Source organism: Saimiri boliviensis, chromosome 12, assembly GCF_048565385.1.
Source record: "Saimiri boliviensis isolate mSaiBol1 chromosome 12, mSaiBol1.pri, whole genome shotgun sequence".
Taxonomy (NCBI): Eukaryota; Metazoa; Chordata; class Mammalia; order Primates; family Cebidae; genus Saimiri; species Saimiri boliviensis.
The window spans coordinates 7,411,215-7,425,872 of record NC_133460.1 but is presented as its reverse complement, the minus strand read 5'-3'; the positions used below and the strand labels follow the sequence as shown (position 1 = coordinate 7,425,872).

Genomic DNA, 14,658 nt, shown 5'->3' with positions numbered 1-14,658 from the left:
TGCCCGGTAACCTCGTCTATCGAAAGGAGTGGCCACAGGGAGGGAAGACAGCATGCTCACGGTAAGTGGAGACAGGACCCCAATACCTGCTCCCTAGCTACTGATAGGGCCGCCTACCACTTGGGAGGGCTTAGGGCCACTGTGAGCTGCAGACCCTACTTCTATGGAGGTAAGTGGAGTGATACAGTTCACCCAGCTCCTTCACAAGCATTCACACACTCAGCCCCGCTCAATGCCACCCAGAAGCATGGCACCCGAGACAGGTGTATTTCTGTGTCTCCAAGACCAAAGCATGAGCTGTTCCTTTGGTGTAGGCTGCTGGTCCTCTCGTTATCCCCACACCTCCACCCTGTGCCAAGCACGGGGCCAGGCACACAAAGTGCTGGGCAGCCCTCCGTGGACCAGCTGCCTCAGCAGAGACAGGACCTTGGCGTGCAGGGCTGGCCTGGCTCCCAGTCCCTGCTCCTTCCACTGTGGCTTTCCCTCAGGTATTCCATGAATGCCAAGGGGAGGGCATAGATGGGACCACAGAGGAGGCCCCTGGGTGAGGATGAGGAGGGGATGGGCGTGTACATGACCCCAGTCCTCCTCTAGCTCTCATAAGGGCACACACTGTTCTGCCCAAGCCAAGGTGGAAAATCTGTAAAACAGAACTCAAGGGTGGCGGAGTGGATGCAGTTGCCAACCTCCCCATCAGCTGTGCCCACAGTTAACACCCCAGAGTCTCCATGCTCAGCTCAGACTTGTTCAGCAGCCTCAGCACCCAAGGGAGTCAGTGGGGGGCTCTGGCTTCCAGGACACCTGGGGGTGCAGGGGACCCGCCACCTCTCAGAACAGCCAAGGAGTTGGCACACATCCTTAGCATCTGCCAGCTTTGTGGGGGCTGGCAGAGCAGGGGCCAGGGCTGGGGGACAGAGGGAGGAGGACCCTGGCCTAGCCACCCATCTGGGAGTGATTTGAGAAATTCCAGTCCTCACTGGTCCTTCAAGGCTATTCTTAACTGTGGTAATTACAGGATTAGCCTTGGCCAGTGGCACCATGGGGTCTGGGCATCATTAACTCCTCCAGAGGCCACACTGGGGCCAGGCAGAAGATGCTTGCAGGGGAGTGGGGGGACCCTGTCTCTGGGGACAGAGCCTGGAAAGCAGGAAGTGGTGGGTGGAAGTGACTGGTGCTTGGTCCCTTCACATCAATGCTTGGGGCCCGCGAGGGAAGGAGGGCTGACCTAGAAAGGTCTAGAAGACAAAATGCCAGGCAGCTCTGGGCCCGGGGTCGGGGCCATGGGGCCAGATACTAGACGTGGAGTCTGAAGGCCAGGGAGCTCTGACTCCTCCAAGGGAGGGCAGGTTCCACCAACTCCTCCCTGAATCCCTGGTGCCCAGAACAGGCAGGAGGCTGAGGGCGGCCCTGATTCTGCCGCTCACCCTCCACGTGGCTTCAGGGAAGGTACTGAATCTTGCTCAGCCTTGCTTTCCTCATCTGTAAAATGGGCCTTGCCAGCTTCTCGGGCCCTCCCTGGGTGTAAGAGGATGGGAGAGAGTGTCACTGTCACCCTGACTGCTACCCTTCCTCTGGGAGGCTCTCAGCCTGGGGAAGCCCCTGGCAGGAACTCTCACTGGCACTCAGGTGGGAGCTCTTTTAGGGACTCCCAGGAAGATACCACAGCCTTTCTTACCCCCAGAGCCTGGACAGATCACTGTTGCCTGTGACTCAGTTTCCTCAGTTATGCAATGGAAGAAGGAACAAGCTTGCCAAGGACCAGCCCTTTCCTGGCTCTGACGTCCTCGGATCCCCCTGCCTTTGAAAGTTCCAGCAAGGCCCTCATGAGTCACGGCTGAAGCTTCAGAAGGGGGATGGAGTCCCTGCCTCTCCACGGCCCTGCCTAAGTCTCTGAACCACCCCCAGCCTCAGTTTCCCCAGCTGTGTTATTGGTGGTCACTCATAAAACCTCACCCTGGGCCTCATGGTGTCTGGCTCCTTAGCTGTAGTGGGCCAAGGCCATCTCTGCACAAAGCTGACCCCACCTGGCCAGGACCCCGCCAGTCACTGCCAAAAGCTCTCTCCACACAGTTCTGGGGGCGGATGGAAGGATGAGGTGCACTTGGAGCCCCCGAGGCTGCCTGGGCACCAGCCCCACCTGGGGACAGACCTCAAGACAGAACAGGACAGCCAGGTAGCTGGTGTGGAGTAGGCTGCGCATAAACTTCAGTGGGCCATATAAGCTGAGGCCTACCTCCACCTCCAACTGGCCAGGCTGCCCCATGTTGCCCACGTCCACCTGCCTATAATAGCCTGGGGCCTCCTTGGGCCTCAGCCCTGCCAGAACGTCCACAGAAAAATCAAGCGCATTCTTGTACTTCCAGACCATACCCTCTCCCTGAATGCCAAGCATATCTGTGTCAAGCCCCAGCTGTGACGCCTTTGGTGACCAAGAACCCACTCTGTTGCTAGGGACCAGAGGAGCACCTAAGCACCTGCTTCTGGTGACATCTGGAATCTCTAGGGGTACGGGGCCAGGTGTCTGTTGCAAGGCCTTGCAACCCAGCTCAGGGACCCCAGAATACCCTGAAGATCAGCCTGCCTCACGGATAGGCCAGATCAGGTGATCTCACCAGCAGCACCCTGGGTCCTCAGCCTCCCAGCCCACCTGTGCGCCTCAGCTCCTACCCGGGCGAGGTGTCCAAGGTGAGGGAAGCCAGGGCGCTGGAGAAGAGCCGCGTGTCCCACAGCTTCACTTCGTGCTCACGCATCTGCAGGGGGGGCACGAGAGGGGGTCAGAGGGGCCTGTCCCTCAGCCCTACCCGGGGGCTCCCAGGAAACCTAGCGCCTGAGGATGCAGCCTGGCATGGGGCACCTGCCCCAGAGCAGGACTTGGAGTGGGGTGGGAGTCACCCCAGGGAAAGAGAGTTTGGGTTTTCATGCTCTGCCCCTTTAAGAACCCTTAGGTGACAAAGGATGAGGGGCGGTTCCCCCCGTGGACTCAGTCCCTGTGGGGCCACCATGGCTCCTGGGGTCAGACTGAGCTATTGCAAATGGAATCTGCCAGTTTCCAGCAGCCGTCAGTCCCCTGAGGCTCTGAGACCCAGCCGCACAGCCAGGCCGTATATGGACAGGCCTGGAACTGACCCTCTGTCCCCTGCCTCCCAATGGCTTCATCCCCGCCCGAAGGGCTGGACGCGTTCCCACCTGGCTGTGCCCTGCTCCTCCAGGAGGAACCCCCTACCTGGTTGAATCCAGTGGACACGAGGTGCTCCTGGGTACCCATCCATGCCAGCCGGCTGTCCCTGCCGTTCTCATGGGCCTCCGTGCTCTGCAGGAGGCAAGGGGCAGACCTGAGCCACAAGGGCTGCTACTGGTGGGCGGGGCCCCCTAGAGTGGGCCTGAGCTGGGGAACTTCTGCTGCCCACCTGCCTGAACGCCTCACAGAGGGTGGGAAGGTCCGAAGCACCCCGGGGATCTGCCCCGCCTCCACCCCAACTAAGAGCAGCTCTGCATCCAGCGGCCAACCTGGCCACCGGACGAGGGCTCAGAGTCCCTCCTCCTGAGGAGAGGGCTGCCTCGCTCCCCAGCTCCAGACCCCTTCTCCACTGTGCCGAGGGCTAAAGGCACTGGCACTTTCTTGTGCCCATGAGCTGTGTGACCCTGGGGACGCCACACTCTCTCAAAGCCTCATTTTTCTTGCTTGTGTAAGGGGCTCACAGTGCTATGCCACCCACTTCCGAGGGCTGTGGCCATGTGGAAGGGCAGGGCCTGTGGCAAAGCACCGTGTAAATCGGGGGATTTCAGGGATCACTGCAGCCACCCCAGACAGGAGGTAGGGCCTGGGACCCACCTCTGGGCAATGTCCAGAGAGTGCCAAACAGTGCCTCTCCTGCCCTCCCGAGGAGCTGGAGTTGCCAGGAAGAAGGTTCCCAGCCCCTCACCACACCCCCAGCCCCCAGGAGAGGGAAGCTCACATGGTAGGTGGGACCCTGTCCTCCTGCTGGCAGGGGGAGCTAAAGGGGCCAGAGGAAATGCAAACAGCTCCTCCCAGTCACCCTGGCCCCTGGAGCCTGAGACGAAGGACCCTGTTACCAAAAATAGCTCACCCCAAACCATGGCCAGCTTCCTCCGAGCTTCCCACGATCTCCTTGGGAATGAATGAGGGAGGGAAGCAGCCTGTGAGGAGCTGGCCCAGGGCCCCCTCCCCAGCCCATGGTGGCTGACCCCAGCGTGGGAGACCATCAGAAACGGCTCCAGGTCCCGTCCTTTGAGGGGCTTTTCTCACTGTTCCCTTCCCACCAGGCCTTGGCCGGCACAGGAAGTTGGGACTGTAGCCTGAGAACCAAGGCCCTACCACCCTCTCTCCATGTAAGAGGGGATATCGGGTCAAGACAAGGGTTGGGCCATTGGCCAGCCCTGCCCCCCAGCACCCCAGAGAGGGTCACAGTGTCATTCAGGCTCCTGCCCTCTCGCTGGTGTTTGGTGTGCAAATATCCCTGGGTGTATAGCCCACCAGGTGTCTCCCAGCTTGTCCACAAGTCATTCATTCATTCAAGAAACACAGAGAGTTCTCAGAGAGAGGGCAGGTGCTGGTGAGGGGGTGGGCGGGGAAGCAGGGCCCCTCATTCATCTGTTCTCTTGTCAAACGGATATTTGACCTACACTGTTAGAGGTGACATGGTGAACAAAATGGAAAAGGTCCCCATGCCGGTGGAATAAACACGTTGGGGAGGCAGATGTGGGCCAAACAGAAATCTATACGTCATTCCCCGTGACTGTAAGTGCCATGGAGGAGCCGCATGGCGTCAAGGAAGCAAGCTCTGGAGTCGGACCAGCCTGGAGAGGCCCAGCCCGGCCACCTCAGCTACCCCCCACAGTGGGTTCCTCACCGGCTCTGTGCCTCAGTTTCTGTGTCCGTAAAAAGCACTGTAACAGAACCTACTTTTTTTTTTTTAACCTTTCCTGCCGGGCGCGGTGGCTCAAGCCTGTAATCCCAGCACTTTGGGAGGCCGAGGCGGGTGGATAACAAGGTCGAGAGATCAAGACCATCCTGGTCAACATGGTGAAACCCCGTCTCTACTAAAAATACAAAAAATTAGCTGGGCATGGTGGCGCGTGCCTGTAATCCCAGCTACTCAGGAGGCTGAGGCAGGAGAATTGCCTGAACCCAGGAGGCGGAGGCTGCGGTGAGCCGAGATCGCGCCATTGCACTCCGGCCTGGGTAACAAGAGCGGAACTCCGTCTCAAAAAAAAAAAAAAAAAAACGGCCGGGCGCGGTGGCTCAAGCCTGTAATCCCAGCATTTTGGGAGGCCGAGGCGGGTGGATCACGAGGTCAAGAGATCGAGACCATCCTGGTCAACATGGTGAAACCCCATCTCTACCAAAAATACAAAAAATTAGCTGGGCATGGTAGCGCGTGCCTGTAATCCCAGCTACTCAGGAGGCTGAGGCAGGAGAACTGCCTGAACTCAGGAGGCGGAGGTTGCGGTGAGCCGAGATCGTGCCATTGCACTCGAGCCTGGGTAGCAAGAGTGAAACTCCGTCTCAAAAAAAAAAAACAAAAACTATGCCAGGCATGGTGGCTCACGCCTATAATCCCAGCACTTTGGGAGGCAGAGGTAGGGGATCACTTGAGGTCAGGAATTTGAAACCAGTCGGGCCAACATAGCGAAACCCTGTCTCTGATAAAAATACAAAAATTAGTTAGGTGTGGTAGCAGGTGCCTGTAATCCCAGCTACTCAGAAGGCTGATAAAAATACAAAAATTAGCTAGGTGTGGTAGCAGGTGCCTGTAATCCCAGCTACTCAGAAGGCTGAGGCAGGAGAATTGCCTGAACCTGGGAGGCAGAGGTTGCAGTGAGCTGAGATTGCTCCATTCCACCACAGCCTGAGAGACAGAGTGAGATTCCATCTCAAAAAAATAAAATAAAATAACTCCCCCCTCCAAAAAAAAACCACAAAGTAGCTTGGCGTGGGGACACTTGCCTGTAGTCCCAGCTACTAGGGAGGCTGAGGCAAGAGGATTGCTCGAGCCTAGGAGGTCAAAGCTGCAGTGAGCCACGCTGGCGCCACTGCGCTCCTGCCTGGGCTACAGAGCAAGACCCGTGTGCTGGCCTTAGTAAGCCTCAGAGAACAGTCCTCTCCCCAGCTCCTCATTCTCCTGGGGAGGGGGCAAGAGCAGGGGCTGCAGCTGGGACCCAGGCATCCTATTACCCTGCAACCCCAAGAGGGACCCCACCACCTGGCTCTGAGAACAGGAGGGGCTGTGGCAGGGCAGTGGCAGCTGGGGGTGTAGGAGGGGAGGCGCATGCCCACCCTTTCCTCTCCATGGCAATATTGCCTGTACAAGGCAGGGTGGCTCCAGGAGCAGCCTGGCTCCTTGCTGGGGTGAGGGGACCTGCTTCAATAGTAAGATTCCTCCACTTACCCTCTTCCCTACTCTGAGGCTCACCACCACCCACAGGCCTGTCTGATGTACCAGGGTGCTCTGAGGGCTTGACCCAGGGCCCCCTTCTGCTCAGAGAAGGATCCTGAGGCCGTGACACTCATTTGGAGCTGCCACTTCCCTGGAACAGCCTGGGCTCCAGGGTCTCACCCAGTGCCAGCTAGGGTAGTTGTGCAGGGAAAGGGGTTACGGGGGGCTTGGGGGTTCTGCAATCAGATGGGCAAGCCTGCCTCTGCCACCCTGAGGTGGGACCCTGGAGAAGCCACAGAACCATCCAACCCTAAGGGTCTACACATCCAAGGAAATCAAATGTGCCAAGTACCTGGCATGTAACAAATGGTCACATGCACAATCTTAAGAATCAAGCAGGGGCATGGGCAGGAGGAGCCACCCCAGGGTCTTCTGCTCCAAGCTCACGCCTGAGGCTGGCTCCAACAAGGAGGACTCCCTGGCCCACTCCAGGCTCTGGGACAGCACCGGGGCTCAGGTGGGGTGGGGTGGGACCCACAGAAGACACAGGTTGGATGGAGGGCAGGCGGCCCTGTTCCCTGACCCCCAGCCACAGCCCACTAGTCAGGAAGCAGGATCACTGGGGAGGGCGGTCCCAGAAGGACTCTCCCTCAAGCCGGCCCGGCCCCTTGGCTCACACCGGCCCTGGCTGCCAGCAGTGGTTTTCTTAATAGAAGCCAGGTGTGGGCCAGATGCCCTGGGCGGAAGTGGGGGGCAGGGCCACACGGAGAGCGGCATTCCAGGCCTGCTGCCCCCGCACCAGGGCCCGAGCACAGGCCCCAGCCAGCAGCTGGAAGGGGTGGGAGCCACCCACGCTCTTCCCAGGTCTCCTTGCCCCAAAGCCCTATTCTCCAGAACCAGATCCCCTCTTCTCTCTTCAAGGAACTGGGAGCCCCCTTGGACAGCAGCCATTCTATCCCCACCTCGGCATCAGTCACCGCCCCCAGCCCTGCTGGAAGAGGAGAGAGGAGGAAGGCTGAAGAGAGGGGGCAGAGGAGGGGAGAAGAGGAAGAATCGCGTGGGCCCAGGAAGCTGGCTCAGAGCCGTGCCCGGTAGATCAGGTAGCAGAATAGGTGCCCTGGCAGTGCCCTGGGCTCTGGGGAGGAGAGTGCAACCTGAGAAAGTGCAGGGGGGCTGGGGGAGCCTCCATGGCACCTTCAAGCTGAGCCTGGGTCTTGCTTTCTAGGCAAACCCTTGGAGGTCAAAGAAAACTACCAAGTGAGGAGACTGCCCACACCCATACTGCCTTGAGACACAGATGCCCACCATCTACCAGGCCCAGGTCCCACATGATGAAGAGGTCAGCCAGCCTTGCCAGCAAGTATGACCAGAGTGTGGCCAAACCCGCTGTGCCCGCTAGTTCCACTGGTTAAACAGGCGACCTCTCGGCTGGACAGAAGTGGAACTGACTGGACCATTTGTGCTAAAAAGCTGCAATCTTTGATGTGATTGGGTTTCTCTCTTGAGTGTGCATGTGTAGTGGGCTCCAGGGCTTTGGGCTACCGATAGTTTGGTTTGGGCTGGTGGTTTGCCTTTGACCCTGGGGGGGGAAAAGTCCTAGAGATGGGGAGGGGGTGTCTGTGATGGGCCTAGGTCTTTGCTGAGGAGCTCCTCCCCTGAGCTGACAGGACCCTAAATTTTACCTTTCTCAAGAAAGAAGCCTCCTCAGCTTCTAGAAAGTTCTTTTTAGAAATATAAATCCACTCATCAAACTTCCTGCTTAAAACTCTCTAATGGCCTCCCACAGCCCAGATGACTGCGGGCCTGTATCTCCCAGCACGCATGCAGACTCTGGGGATGAGCCTGTCTTCCTCCAGGCTGTCTATGCCTGGCCTCTTGTATTACTCAGGCCTCCGCTCCCCAGCCAGTTGCTCAGGGAAGCACTAAACCAGCCCAGCAAGAGAAGCCCCCAGCAACCAACCCGGGGCAGGCCCGTCCCGGGGTAGTTGCTCCTGCCTACAAGGTCTCTGTAGGGCAAATGAACGGCGCCCTAGACTGAATGCCCAGGTATGAACTAGGTCCCAGCTTCCCTACTCAGAACTGAAACGGCCACGCACACTACATGCACAGACACAAACCAAAACACGCTCAGGCCTTGCACGTTTGGCAGGTCCCACCCAGAGTCTCCCTGCAGAGGGCAGGGGCTGTTTTTGGCTCCTCTGCGGCTGGTCTCTGCTGACCGTGCCAGGGTGAAGGTCTCAAAGGAGAGAAGGAAGTGGGAATCTCAGATCACTGCCTGAAACCACAGGGTGGCCTCCGCCAAGAGCCTGGGGGCAGCTTAGCTCTGCCCACCCTGTGATCAAAGCCAGGCCCTCCCAGGACCCAGAACACACTTCCCAGGAAAAACTCCCAGCAGTGACAGCCCACCTCCTGGGAACCCCTGGTGCTGCGGAACATGTCTGCCAGGAGCCCAGGCCTGCCCCTGCCTCTACCTGATAGAACAGGCATCCCCCAACTATGGCCCGCGGGCTGCATGCAGCCCCCTGAGGCCATTTATCCGGCCCCCCCCCGCCGCACTTCAGGAAGGGGCACCTCTTTCATTGGTGGTCAGTGAGAGGAGCACAGTATGTGGCGGCCCTCCAACGGTCTGAGGGACAGTGAACTGGCCCCCTGTGTAAAAAGTTTGGGGACGCCTATGCTAGAACCACTGGGTCCTCAGCCTGAGCAGAGGCCTCAACCCACCCCAGCTGCCCACACAACTCACCTGAGAGGCCTGCGGCTTTGCTCTGGGGTCAAAGATCCGCAGCTGCTTGTCCTGGAAAAGCAGAGAGGAAAAACGACTTGTAATTAGGGCCTGAGGGCTCCTGGGGGCCAGCCCATCCCCCACCCCCCCAAGGCTGGCATCACACACCAGGGGCTAGAGGGTCCCTGGGGTCAGCCTGTCCCCACACCCCGGCTCTGAGCAGACCACCCCCAGTACACAGGGCTGGCATTACACCAGGGCATCCCTCCTCAGCCCCACTGCTCCCTCTCAGCACAGCGGCAAGCACACCCAGTCCCCCAGAAAAGCAAGCTCAGTGAGTGTTCACCTTCTTGAGACCTACTGCACACCAGGCATACCAGACACCTGACCCCTCCTCGTTGTGCAACTACCCTGTGAGGTGGTGCTATCACCACCATGACCCCTCAAAGACAAACAGAGGTCCAGAACCAAACTCTAGGCTGTGACCACCACATACATGCTCAGCCCTGTGTTAGCTCCGGCATGCAGGGGCTCATACGATGACCTCATTTCTGCACTCACGGAGTTTAGCACCTAACCAGGAAGATGAGGTTATACCTGCTAACCATCCATTCAGCACAGTTACTGATTCAGATTGTCCAAAGGGAAGATGAAAAAAGACAAAAAAACAGAAAAAAAAGGACTGAAATAAAACATCCATGCTTTGTATAGAACCTTCTTTCTGTGGAACAATCTATGTGTATGTCCATGCACACGTGTGTATATGTGTGTGCGTGCACACAAACATGCACACATAAAGAACGAGGGCAGGGCCAGGCGCGGTGGCTCATGCCTGTAATCCCAGCACTTTGGGAGGCTGAAGCGGGTAGATTACCTGAGGTCAGGCGTTCAAGACCAGACTGGTAAACATGGTGAAACCTTGTCTCTACTAAAATGCAGAAGGGAAAAAAAAAAAAGAAAGAACCAGGGCAGAATCTGTATCCGCTGACTACTTAAAGGCTGGGTCATAATAATTTTTTTCTTTTCTTTTTTTGAGACAGAGTCTCGCTCTGTCGCCCAGGATGAAGTGCACTGGCGAGATCTTGGTTCACTGTAACCTCTGCCTCACTGGTTCAAACAATTCTCCTAAGTCTCCCGAGTAGGTGGGACTATAAGCTCGCGCCACCATGTCTGGCTAATTTTTTTATTTTCAGTAGAGGCGGGGCTTTCACCATGTTGGCTAAGGTCTTGAACTCCTAACCTCATGCTCCACCTGCTTTGGCTCCCAAACTGCTAGGATTACAGGTGTGAGACACGCATTGTGCCCGGCTTTTTTTTTTTTTTTCTTTTTTGAGACAGAGTTTCTCTCTGTCACCCAGGCTGGAATGCAGTGGTGCCGTCACGGCTCACTGCAACCTCCACCTCCCGGGTTCAAGAGATTCTCCTGCCTTAGCCTTCTGAGTAAGTGGGATTACAGGAGCCCACCACCAAGCCCGGCTAATGTTTTGCATTTTTAGTAGAGTTGAGGTTTTGTCATGTTGGGTAGGCTGGTCTCGAACTCCTGATCTCAGGTGATCTGTCTGCCTTGGCCTCCCAAAGAAGTGTTGGCATTACAGGCGTTAGCCACCATACTGGCCTTTTTTTTTCTTTTGAGACAGAGTCTCGCTCTGTTGCCTGAGCTAAAGTGCAGTGGTATATTCATAGCTCACTACAAAAACAACCTCCTGGACTCAAGCAATCATCCCACCTCAGCTTCCCAAGTAGCTGAGACCACAGGCACATGCCACCAGGCCCTGCTAATGTTTTCATTTTTCTGTTGCAGAGATGAGGTCTCACTATGTTGACCAGGCTGGTTTTGAACTCCTGGCCTCAAGCAATCTTCTGCCTCAGCCTCCCAAAGTGCTAGCATTATATGTGTGAGCCACCACGCCTGGTTTAAATATACATTTTAAAAATATGGCCAAGCGCGGTGGCTCAAGCCTGTAATCCCAGCACTTTGGGAGGCCGAGGCAGGCAGATCACGAGGTCAAGAGATCAAGACCATCCTGGCCAACATGGTGAAACCCCGTCTCTACTAAAAATACAAAAAATTAGTGGGACATAATAGCATGCACCTGTAGTCCCAGCTACTAGGGAGGCTGAGGCAGGAGAATTGCTTGAACCCAGGAGGCAGAGGTTGCAGTGAGCCGAGATTGTGCCACTGTACTCCAGCCTGGAGCCTGGCAACAGAGTAAGACTCTGTCTCAAAACCACACACACACACACACACACACACACACACACACACACACAAATGGCCAAAAAGCATTAAGAAAAGATGTTCGATATAATGCCTGCCTGTTATATTTTTTATTTTTATTTTTTTAATTAATTAATTAATTTATTTTTTTGAGATGGAGTTTCGCTCTTGTTACCCAGGCTGGAGTGCAATGGCGCGATCTCGGCTCACCGCAACCTCCACCTCCTGGGTTCAGGCAATTCTCCTGCCTCAGCCTCCTGAGTAGCTGGGATTACAGGCACGCGCCACCACGCCCAGCTAATTTTTTGTATTTTTAGTAGAGACAGGGTTTCACCATGTTGACCAGGATGGTCTCGATCTCCTGACCTCGTGATCCACCTGCCTCGGCCTCCCAAAGTGCTAGGATTACAGGCTTGAGCCACCGCGCCCGGCCAATTTATTTATTTTTTGAGATGGAGTTTCACTCTCGTTACCCAGGCTAGAGTGCAATGGCGCGATCTCAGCTCACCGCAACCTCCGCCACCTGGGTTCAGGCAATTCTCCTGCCTCAGCCTCCTGAGTAGCTGGGATTACAGGCACGTGCCACCATGCCCAGCTAATTTTTTGTATTTTTAGTAGAGACGGGGTTTCACCATGTTGACCAGGATGGTCTCCATCTCTTGACCTTGTGATCCACCCGCCTTGGCCTCCCAAAGTGCTGGGATTACAGGCATGAGCCACTGCGCCCGGCTATATTTTTAAAAAATAGCAACATGGGCCGGGTGCGGTAGCTCATACCTGTAATGCCAGCACTCTGTGAGCCCAAGGCAGATGGATCACCTGAGGTCAGGAGTTTAAGACCAGCCTGGCCAATGTGGCGAAATCCCATCTCTACTAAAAATACAAAAATTAGCCAGGCGTGGTGGCAGGTGCCTATAATTCCAGCTACTCAGGAGACTGAGGCAAGAGAATCGCTTGAACCTGGGAGGCAGAGATTGCAGTGAACCGAGATTGAGCCACTGCACTCCTGCTTGGCAACAGAGTGAGACTCTATCTCAAATAAATAAATAATAAAAATAAAAATAAAAAAATTAGCTGGGTGTGATGTCATGTGCTTGTAGTCCAAGCTACTCAGGAGTCTGAAGTGGGAGGACTGCTTAAGCCTGGCAGCTCAAGGCTGCAGCAAGCTAAAAAAAACAAAGAAGGTAAAGTTTATGATATGTATTTTTTTTACCATGATTTAAAAAAATAGCTATTAGAGCTGGGCGCAGTGGCTCACGCCTGTAATCCCAGCACTTTGGGAGGCCAAGGCAGGTGAATCACGAAGTCAAGAGATCGAGACCATCCTGGTAAACATGGTGAAACCCTGTCTCTACTAAAAATACAAAACATTAGCTGGGCATGGTGGCACATGCCTGTAATCCCAGCTACTCAGGAGGCTGAGGCAGGAGAATTGCCTGAACCCAGGAGGCGGAGGTTGCGGTGAGCCGAGATCGCACCATTGCACTCCAGCCTGGGTAACAAGAGTGAAACTCTGTCTCAAAAAAAAAAAAAAAAAAAAAAAAAATAGCTATTAGCCCACAAAAAGACATTGCTAAGTGAAAGAAGCCAATCTGAAAAGGCTACATACAGGCCGGGCGCGGTGGCTCACGCCTGTAATCCCAGCACTTTGGGAGGCCGAGGCGGGTGGATCACGAGGTCAAGAGATGGAGACCATCCCGGTCAACATGGTGAAACCCCGTCTCTACTAAAAATGCAAAAAATTAGCTGGGCATGGTAGCACGTGCCTGTAATCCCAGCTACTCAGGAGGCTGAGGCAGGAGAATTGCCTGAACCCAGGAGGCGGAGGTTGCGGTGAGCCGAGATCGCGCCATTGCACTCCAGCCTGGGTAACAAGAGTGAAACTCCGTCTCAAAAAAAAAAAAAAAGAAAAGGCTACACACTACATACTATATCATTCTAACTGTATGACTTTCTGGAAAAGTCCAGTATATAGACAACGAAAAGATCAGCTGTTGACAGTGAATGGGGAGGAGGGAGGAAGGGATGATAGGTGGAACCCAGGAGATTTTTAGAGCAGTTAAACTATTCTGTATTGTGATTACATTACATCATGCATTTGTTACAACCCATAAAATGTACAACATAGACTAAGCCCTCATGCAAACTGTACACTTTAGTTAATAATAATGTATCAGGCCAGGTATGGTCGCTCATGCCTATAATCCCAGCACTTCAGGAGGCCGAGGTGGTTGGATCACTTGAGGTCAGGAGTTTGAGATCAGCCTGGTCAACATGGTGAAACCCCACCTCTACTAAAACACAAAAATTAGCCGGGTGTTGTGGTGCACACCATTAGTCCCAACTACACGGGAGGCTGAGGCAAGAGAATCATTTGAACCCGGGAGGCGGAGATTGCAGTGGGCTGAGATGGTGCCACTGCACTCCAGCAACACAAATAATAATAATAATGTATCATGACTGGTTCATCAATTGTAACAATGTACTACACTCATACAAGATGTTTATCATAGACACTGGGGTAAAGATACAGAAAATCCTACTACTTGCTCACTTTTTCTGTGAACTTAAAGACTAGAAAATAGTCTATCAATTAAAATGACACAAAACAAAATGAAGGGAAAAATCAAGTGAATTCCTGCTGTGTGTGCAGCCCCTCCCTGGGAGATGGGTAGCCTCCCCGCTACTACCAAGCTTGAGGCTAAGTCCTGGACTCAGGGGCCTGAAGGTTGTCATGGGAAACCACAGGGAAGAACTTAGACCTGGTTGGCCAAGGACAAACAGAGCTTGTGCTGGGAAGAGAAAGGCATTCGAAGAAAGTAGAATAGCATGAGCAAAGAGGTGGAGAAAGGAGCTTGCTGTTATGCGGCGTTGGGGGAGGACAGGCCAGATAAGAAGGCAGATGGTGGGAAACAAGGGGGCTGTGGGCACATACATGGCTAGCAGAGGCAGGAGCCTGACTGGAGAGGGCCTCAAAAGCCAGGTCTCCCTGGTCTCCCTCTGCGCAGGCCCAGTTTTATGCCACTTCTGGCAAAGCCCTGCCAGCTGCAGTTTATCAAGCACCTGCTACATGCCAGGCAGGTAACAGGCATAGTCCAGGGACTGGCTGTTAACATCACGCTACTCCGCAGCCTTGGGTTCAGAGGGCCGTTGAGAGACACAGATCAGATGGATGAAGACAGTGAGAGGAAGAGGGACAGAGAGAAGGAAGAGAGAGAAGACAGAGACCAGAGAGGACAGCGAGGGATGAGACAGGACAGAGAGGGACAGGAACAGAGGACAATGACAGAGCAGGCCAGAGAGAGCAACTAGAAATCAAG

At 55.0% G+C, this 14,658-nt stretch overlaps 1 protein-coding gene across 2 annotated transcripts in view; it reads right to left on the bottom strand.

The window, feature by feature from the left end:
• CORO7 (coronin 7) overlaps positions 1–14,658 on the bottom strand; it is a 64,719-nt gene that overhangs the window by 30,346 nt on the left and 19,715 nt on the right. For both annotated transcript variants that reach the window (XM_039478366.2, XM_074381656.1), the window contains 3 exons: positions 9,142–9,192; positions 3,224–3,310; positions 2,668–2,750 (listed from right to left, as the gene is read on the bottom strand). In XM_039478366.2, coding sequence (XP_039334300.2) covers positions 2,668–2,750; positions 3,224–3,310; positions 9,142–9,192 — 221 coding nt within the window. The remainder of the gene's footprint in view (positions 1–2,667; positions 2,751–3,223; positions 3,311–9,141; positions 9,193–14,658) is intronic.